A 16,645-nucleotide genomic window follows, 5' to 3' on the forward strand; every position below is an offset into this window, starting at 1 on the left:
TCAGTGAGGAAGTTTATCAGAAATTGCAGCAGGACCTTAATCAGGCGGGGAAGTGGGCCGAGAAATGGCAAATGGAATTTAATATAGATGCGTGATGACTTGCATTTTGGAAACTCAACTCAAGGTAGGAGTTGCACGGTGAATGGGAGGGCCTTAAGGGGTGTAGTGGGCAGAGAGATCTTGGTATGTAGGTGCACGGTTCTCTGAGAGTGGAGTCACATGTAGACAGGGCAGTGAAGAAGGCATCTGGCACACTGACCTTCATCAGGCCGGACATTGAGTATGGAAGTTGGGAATTTATGTTGCAGTTATACAGGACTTTGGTAAGGCCACACTTGGAGTATTGTGTTCAGGTTTTGTCACTTAGGGAGCACGTGTCTATCTCCTCAGGAACTCATTACGGTACCTTGCTGTGGCAACCAACAGGGTACACTTCGTTGTTCAGTACTTCCCAGGAGCTGAAAAATTATGCCATGTTCTTCGTGACCTGCAACACATTATCAACGAGGATGAGCACCTCCACTGCTTGCCTTTAAACAACCACCAAACCTCAAACAGATCACATGTTCATAGCAAGCTGCCCAGCTTTCAGGACAGCGCCATACAACCCTGTCACGGTAGGCGCTGCAAGACGTGTCAGAGTGTGGACATGGGTATTACCATTACATGTGAGGACACTTCCCACCATGTACGTGGCAGGTACTCATGTGACTCAGCCAACATTGTCTATCTTATACGTTGCAGGCAAGGGTGCCTGGAGGCATGGTACATTGTGGAAACCGAGCAAATGCTACGGCAACAGATGAATGGGCACCACATAACAATCAACAGACGGAAGTGTTGCCTCCCAGTTGGGGACACTTCTACGGTACAGGACATTCGACCTCGGACCTTCGGGTGACAATCCTCCAAGGCAGACTTCAGGACAGGCAACAGCGAAAAGTGGCCAAACAGGGGCTGATAGCTAAGTTCTGTACCCAAAGGGAGGGCCTCAACCGGGCCCTTCAGTTCATGTCATACTACCGGTGACCACCATTGCACTATATACACACACAGCCACACTTACACACACACACACCCAGAGTCACTCCTATACACACACATACACACGGACACACTTTTACACAGACACGCACACAGACTCTCACGCACACCCTTACAGACACACACACTCCCACACTCACACATGCATCCTCTCAGAGACTTAGACCACTCTACACTCATGCAGGCACATATACCCTCTCTCTCACAGACAATCGCAAACCCCCACCCCAGACACATACACACTTCCACACTCACACATGCACACCCTCACAGAATTAAGACACTCTGCAATCACTACACACACATATACACTCTCTCTCTCACACTCACAACCCCCAAGCCAGACAGACATACACACAAACAGACACAAAGACCCACATGCGCCCATACATTTTGTGGGCTAAATTTTACTTGCAGAGTTACATTGTACTTTGCTCAAAAACTGCATGAATACAGTAAAACTATGTTATCTGACTTTTTAGGTTAGAATCGATCTAAAATCATGGCATAGACAGAGAACACAGGGTGCTAACACCTTCGACATATTGTGTAACTAACCTAATTGTTACAGTTAACCTGAGAATGCAACTTTTAACAAAAGGTTTTTTTGATTTACACACGGAAGAAGCTAAACTATCATGGTATTCGAACAGATGAAAGACTCAACAGAAAATCAAGGTGATTTTCAATATGTAGTTTCAGTTACATCATACTGTAATGTTTTGCTATAAATGCTGTGCCTTACAATTTTGTCCCCCACAATCACCTGAAGAAGGTGCGGTTCTCTGAAAGCTAATGTGCTTCCAATTAAACCTGTTGGGCTATAACCTGGTGTTGTGTGATTTTTAACTTCGTACACCCCAGTCCAAGACCGGCATCTCCAAATCATGATTACTGTGAAGTGGAATCGTATTAATCGTTCTCCAGTACTCTGGCACCTCGACTATCGTCAGATTCTAAACAAAATTAATGTTAGGGGCCATCTCGCCACGTTATTCATGCTCTTCTCAAGCATTATCGTGAGATTTTCTCCAGATCTCCCGTTATGCATGTGGAGTAGAGAAGGACAATGATTTTAGACAATGCTGTGTATTACCCTAGAGAGCTGAGACTGCTCTAAACTGGGTGTGAACCTTTCACCACCCTGGTAATGTTTTTGCTGCCTCTGTACAGGATCTTAGTGAGATGACATTGGAGTAGTGTGTAAAGAATTTTTCTACTCAATGAAGAAAGTGTATTGTTATATTGGAAGGAGCTCTGAGATAGTTCCCTCAACTGATTCCTGCAAAGAAAGTGTCTTAGGATGGAGAGATAGCAGGAAAGTGGAACAGAGGCCGCGATAACATCAGCCATGATTGTATTCAATGGCGGAGCTGGTTCGAAGGGTTGGATTCCTGACTGATGCTCCTCGTCCATACTCAGCCTTTCGACTGTGTTACACAGTATAACTGAGGACTGTCTATCAAACAGGAAGCAGGCTCTCTGGATAAGTCAGTCTCAATCAGTTATAGAACATAGAACATAGCAAAATACAGCGCAGTACAGGCCCTTCGGCCCTCAATGTTGCGCCGACCGAATCCTACCTAATCTACACTAGCCCAATAACTTCCAAATGCCTATCCAATGCCCGCTTAAATGACCATAAAAAGGGAGAGTTCACCACTGCTACTGGCAGGGCATTCCATGAACTCACAACCCGCTGTGTAAAGAATCGACCCCTAACATCTGTCCTATACCTTCCACCCCTTAATTTAAAGCTGTGTCCCCTTGTAACAGCTGACTCCATTAGCGGTAAAAGGTTCTCAGTGTCTACCCTATCTAAACCCCTAATCATCTTGTACACCTCTATCAAATCTCCCCTAAACCTTCTTTTCTCCAATGAGAACAGCCCCAAGTGCCTAAGTCTTTCCTCATACGATTTTCCTACCATACCAGGCAACATCCTGGTAAACCTCCTCTGCACTCTTTCCAATGCCTCCACATCCTTCCTATAGTATGGCGACCAAAACTACACACAATACTCCAGATGAGGCCGCACCAGAGTCTTATACAACTGCAACATGACCTCAGGACTCCGGAACTCAATTCCTCTGCCAATAAAGCCCAGTACACCATATGCCTTCCTCACAGCACTATTTACCTGGGTGGCAACTTTCAGAGATCTGTGTACATGGACACCAAGATCCCTCTGCTCATCCACACTACCAAGTAGCCTACCATTAGCCCAGTAATCCATCTTCTTGTTACTCCTACCAAAGTGAATGACTTCACACTTAGCTACATTGAATTCCATTTGCCACCTTTCTGCCCAGCTTTGCAACTTGTCTATATCCCGCTGTAACCTGCCACATCCTTCCTCACTATCCACAACTCCACCGACTTTTGTGTCATCCGCAAACTTACTCAACCAGCTTTCAAGCCCCTCCTCTAGATCATTTATAAAGATAACAAAAAGCAATGGTCCCAAAACAGATCCTTGAGGTACACCGCTAGTAACTGCACTCCAAGATGAACTTATACCATCAACTACGTTTGTCAGAACGTCACCAGTGGAGTCACACAGTGACCAGTGCGGGTACCTCAACTATTTACAATCTACAACAATGATCAGGAGGTTGGAATAGATATTCAGATACTGAGTTTGGTGATGTCGCTTGGATAAGCAAGAGATAAAATTATCAAGAGAGGGTGGAGTGTCTGCAAATAGATACAGAAAGTTCAAGGCAATAGATAATAATTTGGAAGGAGCAATACAACATAATATAACCTGCAATTTCATTTACAGGAATAATGGAAGGCAGCATCTTACTGAAATGGAGAGGGATTACAGGACTCAGTGATACTGGGTACTGGGGAATTCACGGAGACCCGTTTGGACATGGAAGGTTTTGCTCCATCCCCGATGGTCTGCTCATTGACACTCCGAGTGACCCCATTGCTCTCTGTACACATGGGATACTTTTGATGTGGTTGGTTGGTGGTGGGGATGGTGTTTTGAAACGTGTAGTAAGGGGATGGCCTTTATCCAAGATACAATTATTCCTTTCTATATGGAGACCCGTAGATGGTGGGAATGGCTGCCTGCTTCTGAATGAAGGAACTATGGCTGCTTTCAGGACAGGGGTATTCACCAACATAATATACTGTACATGGACACACTGTAACATTAATAGAGAGAGAGCTCCTTCAGTTCCTCTACCTCTCGCCATTTAATGGCTACTCTGCAGGTACCATGTTCACCTTCGGGAATCTCACTATACTGGGAAAATAAGGATACACCTGGCAGCATCCCGCTGAGGGTGAAGTCATGTATTTACCTCATCCACCATATACATTCTCCATCACCGAATGGTGACATTGATGTTGAGATACTGGGAGAAGACGGAGCTGTCACCGACTCCGGCCTGGAAAGTTTCGGATCACAGAAGCTGAATGAAACTGTGACCCTAATAGCCACCGGCAGCACCGTCCTCCCCCTGGCGTGAAGCTGCAGGTCGTGTTGAAGAAGGTGACACCGCTCTGTGACCAGATCCATGTTCAGTCCAGATCCCCTCACACTCCGCTCCTGGGTTAAGTTTAACTTGGGAAGCTGTTCCTGGAAAACCTGGAGTGGATACAGCAGATCCCTTTCCCAACACACACTCACTCCGTGGTTTCAGAGCTTCCCCTGTCTGCAGCCTCTGCTCCATTTGGTGTTCATGTTACACACCCAGATGCTGTTACTACAGTCCCCATGTTCCATCCAAAGTTGGCTCACCAAATCCTCCGGTCTCCCTGAATGTCTGAGGCAGCTCAGAGCACAAGCCCCAGCAAACCATGCCCAGCACCTCCACTAACTTTTCAACAACAGGAGTCAGTCAGAAACCCCTCGGCTACAAATATTGTGGACCAGACCAGATCCTCGCAAAATATTTTAAGAAGGCCACTTAGACCCAAACCATTCCTTATTTTAAAGAGAGATGTGAAGTGCATTTTCCAGATATGTTGTGACTCGTCAAAGCACTCAACATTAAGCCAAATATAATCTATTCAAATGCTTTAGCTAAAATACAAACAAAGAAAATTTTGGGAGAGCTTATATGTTGGTACACTTACACAAACAATAGATACCGTACCTTCTTGGTATACACTGCTTGGCACAAAGATAAATTCAAATACAGATTCTTACATGCAGTTTTTTGATCCAGGAAAAATCAACATCAACAACCATCTCAGAGAGAAAAGCAGCTGGGGATCAGGTATTGAAACTTCGAACCCTGATGGGATCTCCAACAGCTTCTGAATGCTGCAGCTAAAAACAAAACGAGAAACCCTGGTCTGGGAGAGCTGGCCACTGCCCTTCCTTTGTTATCACCGTTTTAATAGAACCTAAAGGCCTCCTCAGTTATTTACTTAAACTGTTTTCAGACAGCAGTTCCGCACCTCTGCCTTTAAAACTTCTCTTAAAAAAAACAAGAGAAAATAACCTTTTTATAGTGATAGGATCCTCAGAACTCCACCTTTAATAAAATGATCTATCAATATACAAAGATGGATTCATGTTAGACCTCCTAATCTTCTTCTATTAGTAGCAGATAGAAAGGATAGTGAAGAAGATGTTTGGTATGCTTTCCCTTATTGGTCTTAGTATTGAGTACAGGAGTTGGGATGTCATGTTGCGGCTGGACAGGACATTGATTAGGCCACTGTTGGAATATTGCGGGCAATTCTGGTCTCCTTCCTATCGGAAAGATGTCGTGAAACTTGAAAAGGTTTAGAAAAGATTTACATGGACTAGAGGATTTGAGCTATAGGGAGAGGCTGAACAGGCTGGAGCTATTTTCCCTGGAGCGTCGGAGGCTGAGTGGTGACCTTATAAATGTTCACTAAATTATGATGGTCATGGATAGGATAAATAAGCAAAATCTTTCCCTGGGGTCGGGGAGTCCTGAACTAGAGGGCATAGGTTTAGGGTGAGAGGGGGAAGATATCAAAGAGACCTAAAGGGCAACCTTTTTCACGCAGAGGGTAATACGTGTATGAAATGAGCTGCCAGAGGATTTGGTGGAGGCTGATACAATTGCAACATTTAAGAGGCATTTGGATGGGTATATGAATAAGAAGGGTTTGGAGGGATATGGGCTGGGTGCTGGCAGGTGGGAGGAGATTGGGTTGGGATATCTGGTCAGCATGAATGGGTTGGACTGAAGTGTCTGCTTCCATGCTGTACACCTCTATGACTCTGTGATTCTGTGATTGCAATGCATACACACACACACACACATATAATATTGACTCTGAGCATATAAATGTTCACAACGAGATTCGATTTCAGTCATTTTACTCCTGCCACAGAATGCCTTTGTCTTTCTTCATCCACGTCCCCTGAATGTGTCAAAACTTAGTTTTCTCGCCCTGTCAATTGCATAATTTCAAATTGGATGGCAGCAATAATAAGCTCAATCGAAACAGACTGGTATTTTTTCACCTGAACGTCTCCAAAAGTTTTAAGGGGTCACGATCAGTGATAAAGATTTGTCTCATGTATGTTATTCGCAATTTAAATGCTGAAATGTTGTAACGCCAACACCAAGCTCAAGGCCTCCTTCCCCATTGTGGAATAAATCTGTTGATGTTTGCACTGGACACTTCAACCACAGATTGCATAATGGAGCACTCCTCATCTCTCCAATAGTCCTTCTGAATGACATAGCTCCTCATGTCTCAGAAAAAAATAATTACATACTTCTGTACCTCTTAATGCTATAACCTCTTTACCTGCTACTCCTGGCCTATGCCAGTAAACCTTACTCTCACAGGTATATGTTTTAAGAAGTTCTCGCACATTCTTCTCCATCTGTCACAGAAACTAAACTTTGATTTCTGAACCCAATCATCATCAGCCATTTCAGCGTCTAATCTTGCCGTTTTTTCTCTCTGCTCTTCCACACGAGTTCTCACGACTGCAGGAAGTGAATTGTTGAACTTCTCCAAAATAAGAATCTCTGTAAGGTTGCCATAGCTTTCCTCTGTTTTTAATGCCATTCTATAACCTTTCAAAATTACTTGTTTCATTTTTTCAAACTCAATGTACGCTTAACGAGGGAGCTTTTTTTTAGATTTCAGAAACGCTGTCTGTAGCTTCTGGCCCAAGCTCATATGCCCTTCAGATGGCGTTCTTCACCTCCTCATACTGGCCAGATACCCCCAGTGATCGGGATGCAAATACCTACCAGCTCTGGGTGGATCAACTAAATCCACATGTTAACTGATCACTGCATTTGTTTATCCACTTTCTCAAATGAAATTAAAAAGGCTTCCCCATCCTTCTCATCAAATTTAGACAATGCCTGAGCGTATTTAAACAGAACCCCATCAGGCCTTTGGCTACTAAAGGAATGCTCATCCTCACTATCCTCCTCATCCAACCTACCGTCTGCCTTCATCTCCACCTTCTATGTCAACTTTCCTCTCTAATTGTTAACTTTTGAAGTTGAAACTCTCTGGCTTTCTTCTCTCTCTTTCTCTCTTTCTTTTTCATTTCCTTTTCTTTTATTTCTACTTCTCATTTTAATTTAAATGGTTTCAATTCCTTCTCATGTTCAAGGCGCCTGATTTCAAATTGAATTCGAGCCATTTCCAAAGAGTCTGATGGTGGTTCCACCAAATGTAATTGCCGAGCTATAGCTGTAATTATCTCTCATTTTCTCACAGACAAACACAACCCCAACTCCAGCTTGTCTGGCAACTCCTAAAGCTTTGCCTTTGTTACCTTTTGTGTAACACCCAACTTCACTTCTTCCACACCCAGAGAACTCTCAGTGACTGAAAGAACTTTTATACACAAAACACGTTTTAAAACCAACCGAATTCAACACCTGGAACAACTACCATACGCGACTTTTGAACCCAATAGTCTCCGTTGCATACTCTCCAGTGTCTGCATGAGAGTATTCTAGATGCTCTGGTTTACTCCCACAATCTAATGATGTGCACATCAGGTGAATTGTTTGTAGTTTTCAGGGATGTGTGGGTTAGATGCCTTAGTCGGGGTAAATATGTCATAATAGGGCAGAGGAATGGTTCTGGGTAGGTCACTACTCGGAAGGTCGGTGTGGACTTGTTGGGTCAAATGGCCTGTTTGCACATTGTAGGGATTGTAATTCAAACCCAGTTTGGTGTTATTGATTTAGAACCAGACACGAGTCCACAGTTAGAACAACCAGACTGCCTCAAATTATTTCAAGAAGGTAGCTTGAATGCCAACATTTTCTTATTTTAAAGTTGGATGCGAAGTGGGATTTCCAGATGTGATGCTACTTGCCAAACCACTCACCATTAATTAAAACACAATATATATATAAACACTCTAATGAAAAGCCATACAAAATGAAGAGGATTTTAGAATAACTTAACTATTGAAAACCTCAACAAAATAATGGATACAGTATCTTTTACAAATGAACTGTTCCAACATACTAACATCATCTAAACACACCCCATGGTAACAAGGAGCATTCAGACATACAGTTCTCCAATCCAGGAGGAAACAGCATCAAGTGAAGCTTCAGAGAGAATAGCAGCTAGGGATAATTTACTAAAACTTCCAACCCTTCTGGGACACACACACCTAATGACTTACAGCTATGAGGAAAAAAAAACTAGAAAGCTTGTTCTATGCGAGCTGGCCATCGTTACTACTATTTATTAAGAACCCTAAAAGTCTCATAAGTTATTTACATGAGCCAGTTTCAGTAGGCAGTTTGGCCTTTAAGACCTCTTGTTAAAAAAAGAGAAAATCACCTTTTTTTTAAAAAAAGTGACAGCATTGTCACACAATTTAGATTCCTGGTCCTTTACTCAATGAGCTTCCCCGTGTTACTGATCGCAAGGTCACCTGAGTTGGCAAATACGGGTACAGACCAATTTACAAGGATGTGTCTCATAACTTCTGAAACACGCTTGTCCATGGGCCATCACATGGGACATACCGAGAAGTGAAAAACAGCCTGACACACACCATTTCACTGTTTCTGAGCTTCACAATGCCAGCACTCGATACAAAAAAAAATAGCCAAAACCCAAGGCCAGGGAAAGATACAGAGGGACAGAGATTCACAGTAAAGACAGAAACAGACAATTAATTAACTGGGAGGAGGTTGTGGAAATATGGGGGAAAAAGACAGCAGTGGGACTAACTGGAGAAGTGAGATCTTCGAGAGTAAAATTACAAGAATGAGAACATTGAATAAAGACATTGTCAGATCAGCTGAAATGGTTTGTTACATTAAATTCCGAATCTGCTTCACAGAACACCACAAACAACATAAACTGGGACAAGATGACAGCCCAGCATGGAGAGCTGTGTAGACCATGCCAGCGTGTTGCTCAGTAAACTGCACTATCTGCCCAGTATGGAGAGCATGTGCTAACTATACTCGCATTAGATTACTGTTTCCAATGGGAGGGTTTGCTCTCTCTGAGTGCGTGTGTGTTCATCAGAGTGAGAGAGATAGAGAGTGCGTGTGTGTGCGCGATAGACGTGGTTGAATGCGTAACTCATTGTTTGAGAAGGAACACACATGGAGGAAACTATTTTAACTATGAACAACTGGCAGGCTTTTGGATAATCGACAGAGAGAGAATGAGAGAATATTCATGGGCAGATGAGGTAACGTGTTTGAAAATGTTCAAATAAAGGCATTGCCATGAAAATAGCAATATATGTCCACGTGCACATGAATGACAGATGGGAGGTTGGTGTGTGTTCGAATCAGATTTGCTTCAACAGGTTTGAAGCCGGCAGCGTCAGCAGCAGATTATTAACTTCATTAAGACTGTATTTTATAACTCAAGGTTCAAACAGGAGATGGAATAAGCCAATGAGATACATTGTGGAGATGTGAGTATTTCAAGTTAGAAATGGACAGGGCATGGAGTCAGGAATCAGCTCATGATCAAAGGGATCACCCACAGTTGTGACTTGTCTGCTTCAGCCGCAGATATTGACCAGGGAGGGGATGGAAACAGTGGAAGGAAGGAGAGTTTGTAACCAGAACAGTAGGCAGTGACCTCCATGCTCTTAATATTTAAATGACAAAGGCAAAGATACAATACATTGTGGTTATCCGCTGAAACTGAGTAGATCAACATAGAGACCCACGAGTAACATTGCCAGAGCAGAGGGAGGCAGTAATTGAACACCTTCATTGATGTAGTTAGTAGTGGTCTGTAGAGTAAATATCTGGATTCAGAGTTTCAACAGGAACAATATTAGTGGGTAGAAGTGTAGACTATATGAAAGAACAGTAATACAGCCATAACTAGTTTATAGAAAAAAATGGACAGTGACACTTACCAGGAACACCAACGATAGCCAGGAAGGGATAATAAAAATATTGAATAATGAGAAGAGCGTAATAGATCTGCAATGATAATGACAACCAATAAAATGCAGAAAGATACCAAATATAATCGGATAAACTCCTGTCTATTGTTGGAATATTCCAGTCTCAGATTCTGATCTCTCCTCCCCCTCTCTCTGGATCTGCTGATCCCTGTCAGTGTTGTCGGTGATGCTCCCGCTCATGTTATGGGATAACACATTGAACGGCGCTCATTTATCATTAAAAGATGTAAATCCTCCACTGGGATAATTAGAATCCATGGAGATTGGCATTAATCACAGTCACTGAGCAAATAGGATCAGTTAACCAGTTCCATACATCACTTTTCATATCACTATAAAAGGGACCATTTACCGGTTTTGGATGGAATGGATGAGGGTTGCTGAGGGATGGACCATAAATCATTCAATTTTTATTTCTTTTTCCTTGTATACGAGATTATTAACAGAACACTGCAGGGGTGTATATATGTTCCACTCTGTTTATGAAAGGAAGCAGTTATAAAATAACAGATCAGCTACATTAAAAAAAAATCAGGTGGGCAAGTTTCTAGATGCCTTAACCTACAGTATGATACTTATTGACCAGTGTGAGGCTACGCTGGGTTTTAAGTGCCCTGTTTTCAAATCCTTTTATAACCTTGAGACAGAGCACTGAGACTGCTGCTCAGCAATAGGCCGAAGCAATTCTGTCCCTATGGGTCTCTTACAGAAGGATAGGAGAAGGCCATTCAGTCCATATTAGCCTGTTGTTACTTGAAAATGTGGAACTCTGGAATATTAGCACATTTTGCCAACAAAATCATTCAAAATAAAAGGATTTGTCGCTGCAGCTGTATGAGGTGTTACTGAGCGGGCACCTGGAGTTCATTGTTTCTGTAACTGAGAAGGGTTGGACCTCCATCAGGTACAGTTTATTGGCTGCTCGTAATCCAGGGGTTGCTGTGTCCTTTAATGTCTCGTGGCTGTTATACAGGGACTGGAGGCTCCTATGCAGCCTCTCGAGCCTGTTACAGAGGAGCAGGAAGTGTTTATTTAACATTTCAAGTCTGTTACGCATAAATATTACTTTTAAACTAGTTATGGAATAGGAAAGACCTGATGTAAACAATAAAGTTCTAACTTTGAACAAGACCAATTTTGAAAGTGTTAGGTGAGCCCTGTGAAAGGCTGATTGGAATACCCTATTCACAGGTAAAGGGCTGGTTGGAAAATGCAAGGCCATCAATACTTGGTTTTAGAGAGTCCAGAGCCAACGTGTTCCTGTTAGTGAGAGGGGCAAGGCTGGTGGGTGCAGGGAGTGCTGGATGGCTAGGTATATTGATGCTGTGGTCAAGGTAAGGAAGGAGGAATATGTCAGGTAAACAGAGCTGAGATCAAGTGGATCCCCAGAGGAGTATAAGGGCAGTAAGTGTATACTCAATGGGAAATCGGGCCAGAAAAATGTGAACACAAATTGGGGCTTTAGAAATAGGGTTAATGAGGTATTGAAGAAATTCTACAAATCTTTTCATGGCAAAAGATTAACAAGGGAGAGAATAGGGCACCTTAAAGCTCAGTAAGGCTACCTATATGTGGAACTACAAGAGATGGGAGGGATATGAAACGAGTATTTCTCCTCAGTATTTAATGTGGAGGGAGTTACAAGCGCGAGAGAATGAAGAATGTATAGTGATATCTTGAAAAGTGTCTATATTACAAGGAGGTGTTGGACATTTTAAAACACATAAAGGTGAACAAATCCCTCGGACCTGATCAGTTGTATCCCAGACGTTTGTGGGAAGCTACGAAAGCCATTGCTCTGCATTTTGCTGATGTATTTGTAACAGTGATTTCCACAGGTGAGGTGCCATGGTACTGGAGGGCTGCTAACGTAGTGTCATCATTTAAGAAAGTAAGGAAAAAAACAGGTAACTATAGATCGATGAGCCTGACGCTAATGGAGACTAAATTGTTGGAGGGGGTTTTGAGGGAAAGGATGTATATGCATTTGGAAAGACAAGGACTGAAGAGGGCTTTGTACATTGGAGATCACGTCTCACTGACTCGGGGGAATTTTTTGAGGAAGTGATGAAGATGATTGATGAAGGCAGGACAGTGGAGGTTGTCTAGGGAATTCAGTAAGAAAACCAAAATGTTCTACATGGTAGACTGGTTAGCAAGGTCAGACTGCCTGGGATCCAGGGAGAGCTCGCCATTTAGATCCAACATTTTTTTGAATATTGGAGACAGGGCGTGACACTGGATATTTGTTCATTAAACTTGGAGACCTGTGACCAGTGGTGTGCCACAAAGGTCAACAGTGAGTTCACTGCCTCTTGTCACTTATACAAACCATTTGCATTTGAGTAAATGATGTATGGTCTGTAAGCTTGTAGATAATCCCAAATTTGGTGGTGTAGTCGACAGTGAAAAATGATATCTCCGAACAGAGAGAAAGTTGATTAGGTGAGCCAAGGGGTGGTGGATGGAGTTAAATTTAGATAAATGTGAGCTGTTGCATTTTGGCAAGACAAATCAGGGCAAGATATGTAGGTAGAGTTCTGTCAAAAGTTGCCACTCAAAGGGAACTCCAATGAAATTATAGAATCCCTCCAGTGACGAAACAGGCTATTCTGCCCATCAAGGCCACACCCACCCTCTAAACAGTATCCTACTGGAGAAACCCCTACCCTGTCCCTCTGAGCCTGCATTTCCCATGGCTAATCCACCTCGCCCACACATCCCTGGGTACTTGTGGCAATTTAGCATGGCCAAACTACACTTGCCGGTATATCTTCATACTGTGGCAGGAAAACGTAGCACCCAGAAGAAACGCACGCAGACACAGGGAGAATGTGCAAACACCACACAGGTAGTCATTCAAGGATAGAATTCAACCCAGATCGCTGCGCTCTGAAGCAGCAATGTAAGCCACTGAGATACTGTGTCACCTGGTGGTGCAGGTTCTTCGTTCCTTGAAAGTGCCCTCACAGGTAGATGGCGGAGTGAAGAAAACACTCGGTGATCTTCCCTTTATTGGTGCGTGCTTTGAGTCTATGCGTTTGCATGACACATTGCCCCTGTCCAGGTCATTGGTTTGGCCACTTTTGTAATATTGCCTTTAATTCTGGTCTCCCTGCTGTCGGAAAGATGTTGTCAAACTTGAAAGGATGCAGAAGTGATTTAAAAGAATATTGCAGATGTTGGAGGGTTAGATTTTCAGGGAGAGTTTGAATAGGCTGGGAGTATTTTCAAGTTTTGAGGCTGAGAGGTGACCTTAAAGCGGTTTATAAAATCATGACGGGCATAGATAATGTAAACAGTCACCCCAGGATAGGCGAGTCCAAAATTACAGGACAAAGGTTTAAGGTGAGAGGGGAAAGATTTATAAAGGGAAATGAGGTACAACACATTCAATGAGAGACTGCTGTGTTTATGGACTGAGCACCCAAAAGAGGTGGTGGAGGCAGGCACAGTTACACCATTTAAAAGACATTTGGATGTGTACATGCATGGGAAGGGTTTAGAGGGGTATGGGCCAAGTGCTGGCAAGGGGGACGAGATTAATTTAGGATATTTGGTTAGAACGGACGACTGGATCGAAGGGTCCTTTTCCGTGCTGTACATCACTGAGACTCTGTTGAGTTTTGAGTGTATAACACGGGAACAGGAAGAGGTTATTCAGGTTCTGAATTCTGTCAGTCAGCTTGTTTGCTCAATTACTGAGAGTCAAATACAAAAATACATCATTCAGATTTTAATGGTGTTTTCCACAAACAGGAGAAAGGCTTTTAGTCAAGAGAAGCTGTAAGGAATATGAAGAGTCCATTCAGTCCCTCAACTCCATTCCACCGGAGCAGCAGGTGAGCACAGAGAGATTGGAGCCTGTTACACAGCAACAGGTGGAGGACATCAATTTTCACAAATAGATGGCAGTCACTCGGATGCTGAAGGCTGGGACACAGGAACAGGAGGGAGTCACTCAACTGCTCGGGACTGGGACACGTGAACAGGAGGCCGTCACTCAACAGCTCGAGACTGGGACACAGGAAAAGGAGGGAGTCACTCAACTGTTCGAGACTGGGACACAGGAACAGGAGGGAGTCATTCAACTGTTCGAGACTGGGACACAGGAACAGGAGCAGTCACTCAGCTGTTCGAGACTGGGATACAGGAACAGGAGGCAGTCAGTCAACTGTTCGAGACTGGGACACAGGAACAGGAGGCAGTCATTCAACAGCTCGAGACTGGGACACAGGAACAGGAGGGAGTCACTCAACTGTTCCAGACTGAGACACAGGGACAGGAGAGAGTCACTCAGCTGCTCGAGACTGGGACACAGGAACAGGAGGCAGTCATTCAACAGCTCGAGTCTGGGACACAGGTACAGGAGGGAGTCATTCAACTGTTCGAGACTGGGACACAGGAACAGGAGGCAATCACTCAACTGCTAGAAACTGGGAAACAGGGAAATCTGGAGGCTAGTAAGGCCCGAGGATCCTGTTACGCAGGAAAAGGAGGAGGTGCCTCACTCCCCACCAGTATGGGACAATGGGAGAGAAGGTGGGTTTGCATGGCACAAACAGAAATGTATGATAAGTTGCATTAGTGGTCCATTCAATCCTGCCCCACCATTCACTAAGACCACGGCTGATCTAATTATGATTCCCTCATTCCATTTTACGGAGACTGTTCTCTCTGCAGCCTGTGCTCCATTTGTTGGTCATGTTGCAGACCCAGATGCTGTAACAACAGTCACCATGACTTATCCAGAAGGATGGGTCTAACCGGATGAGTCAGGATTTGAAGGGTCCAATCACAAGAATGAAAACACAAAATAAAGGTATTGCCAGATGTTTAATTCTCTCACATTCGCAATCCAACTCACAAAACCAGCCCATCCATGATACTTTCAGGATGGAGAACTGTGTAGATCTGGCTACCGTACTGCTGAATGCAACCCAGCAATATCCAGAATGGAACTCTGTGCAGCCCACACCAATGCTTGATCTATCATCCTGGTCTAAAGGTCCAGCGTGGGGAGCTGTGCAGACCGCACTGGTTCATTCATACAAAAAACCAGGCTGTTTCTCTGTTCGGTAACACTGTGTTAGATCGCTGCCCAGTGTGGGGACACTTGCAGCCAATGTTGTAAGTGACAGGATGTGCAGCTCCCATCCATTTACAGCTCCATATCTCCACTGTACCTTGACAAGGGGTGCCGTGGATGTGGAAATCACGGTGATGGAGAGATGTAAATGGAAACAGTTTAAATGCCAATAGTACTGATTAAGGCGGGTACCACACCTGTATTTAAAGTTGAAATAACTTAGATAATATCCAATGAGGTTTGGTGAATGGTGCAAAGTAGTTAGAGGGGGATGGTGATGTTATAGTGGTTGCTCTATAAGCCTCCAAATAATCAATGGGAATTAGAGGAAGAAATATGCAGGGAGACTGGGAGACTTGCGGGAACAATAGGGTTGTTATAATAGGTGATTTCACTTTTCCTAACTAGACTGGGGCTTCCAGATGGTTAAGGACTTAGAAGGAATGTAATTTGTTAAGTCTGTTCAGGAAAGTTTCCGCAAGTAATATATAGAGAAGCCACTCGGGAAGGGACAAACTTGACCTACAATTGGGAAAATAGGGCAGGACAGGTGAATGAGATAAAGTGGGGGAGCATTTTGGGAAAAGTGAAATAACCTGAATTACTAAGTGTGATGGGATACTTATAACCATAAAATAAGTGTAGATTTTTGTTTGGCCTGTGTAAAGCATGCTGACCGTTGCATGAAAGTATAAAGATGATGGAATATATTGTTAGGAGTGTCCGTCCCTATGGGAAATGCCCTCAAAAAGGCGATTGAAAAAATACTGGGGTAAAAGTGCCTGAGTGCTGTCTGGTCAGTGACAGGAACCCAGGGGGTTGAATGACTGAATGTTCCTGTAACATGGAGCTGAGAAAACCATCAGATCAGCCGGGATATTATTAAATGCTAGAGCACACTTGAAGGGCTGAATGGCCTCAGCATGGTTTGAATTGTGTGTGATTTAAAAAAAATGTACATCTCTACTCCTTCCTCTAATGTGTTACACACTGGGACACTGCCATTTTCCTGAAACTGGGAATTATTTGGAACATTATCTGGAACATTCCATAAGCAATCTCAAGAATATTCTATAACTGTGTGGGAGGTATTGCAAAGTTTTAAGCTGGTAGGAGGAAAGTAT

General features: G+C 43.5%; 1 protein-coding gene across 6 annotated transcripts in view; it reads left to right on the forward strand.

Annotated features, from left to right (window-relative positions):
• The window catches only part of LOC132809468 (uncharacterized), a 36,675-nt gene extending 22,264 nt beyond the window's left edge, over positions 1–14,411 (forward strand). For 3 of the 6 annotated variants that reach the window (XM_060822578.1, XM_060822579.1, XM_060822580.1), the window contains one exon: positions 745–1,871. In XM_060822578.1, the coding sequence (XP_060678561.1) occupies positions 745–1,029 (285 nt within the window). In that variant the 3' untranslated portion in view covers positions 1,030–1,871. Of the gene's footprint in view, positions 1–744; positions 1,872–3,829; positions 3,849–12,270; positions 12,340–14,191 lie in introns of those variants that run through there. The other 3 variants (XR_009642342.1, XR_009642343.1, XR_009642340.1) reach the window with 3 other exon arrangements.
• The last annotated feature ends 2,234 nt before the right edge of the window (positions 14,412–16,645 follow it).

This window comes from Hemiscyllium ocellatum, unplaced genomic scaffold (assembly GCF_020745735.1).
Source record: "Hemiscyllium ocellatum isolate sHemOce1 unplaced genomic scaffold, sHemOce1.pat.X.cur. scaffold_125_pat_ctg1, whole genome shotgun sequence".
Lineage (NCBI taxonomy): Eukaryota > Metazoa > Chordata > Chondrichthyes > Orectolobiformes > Hemiscylliidae > Hemiscyllium > Hemiscyllium ocellatum.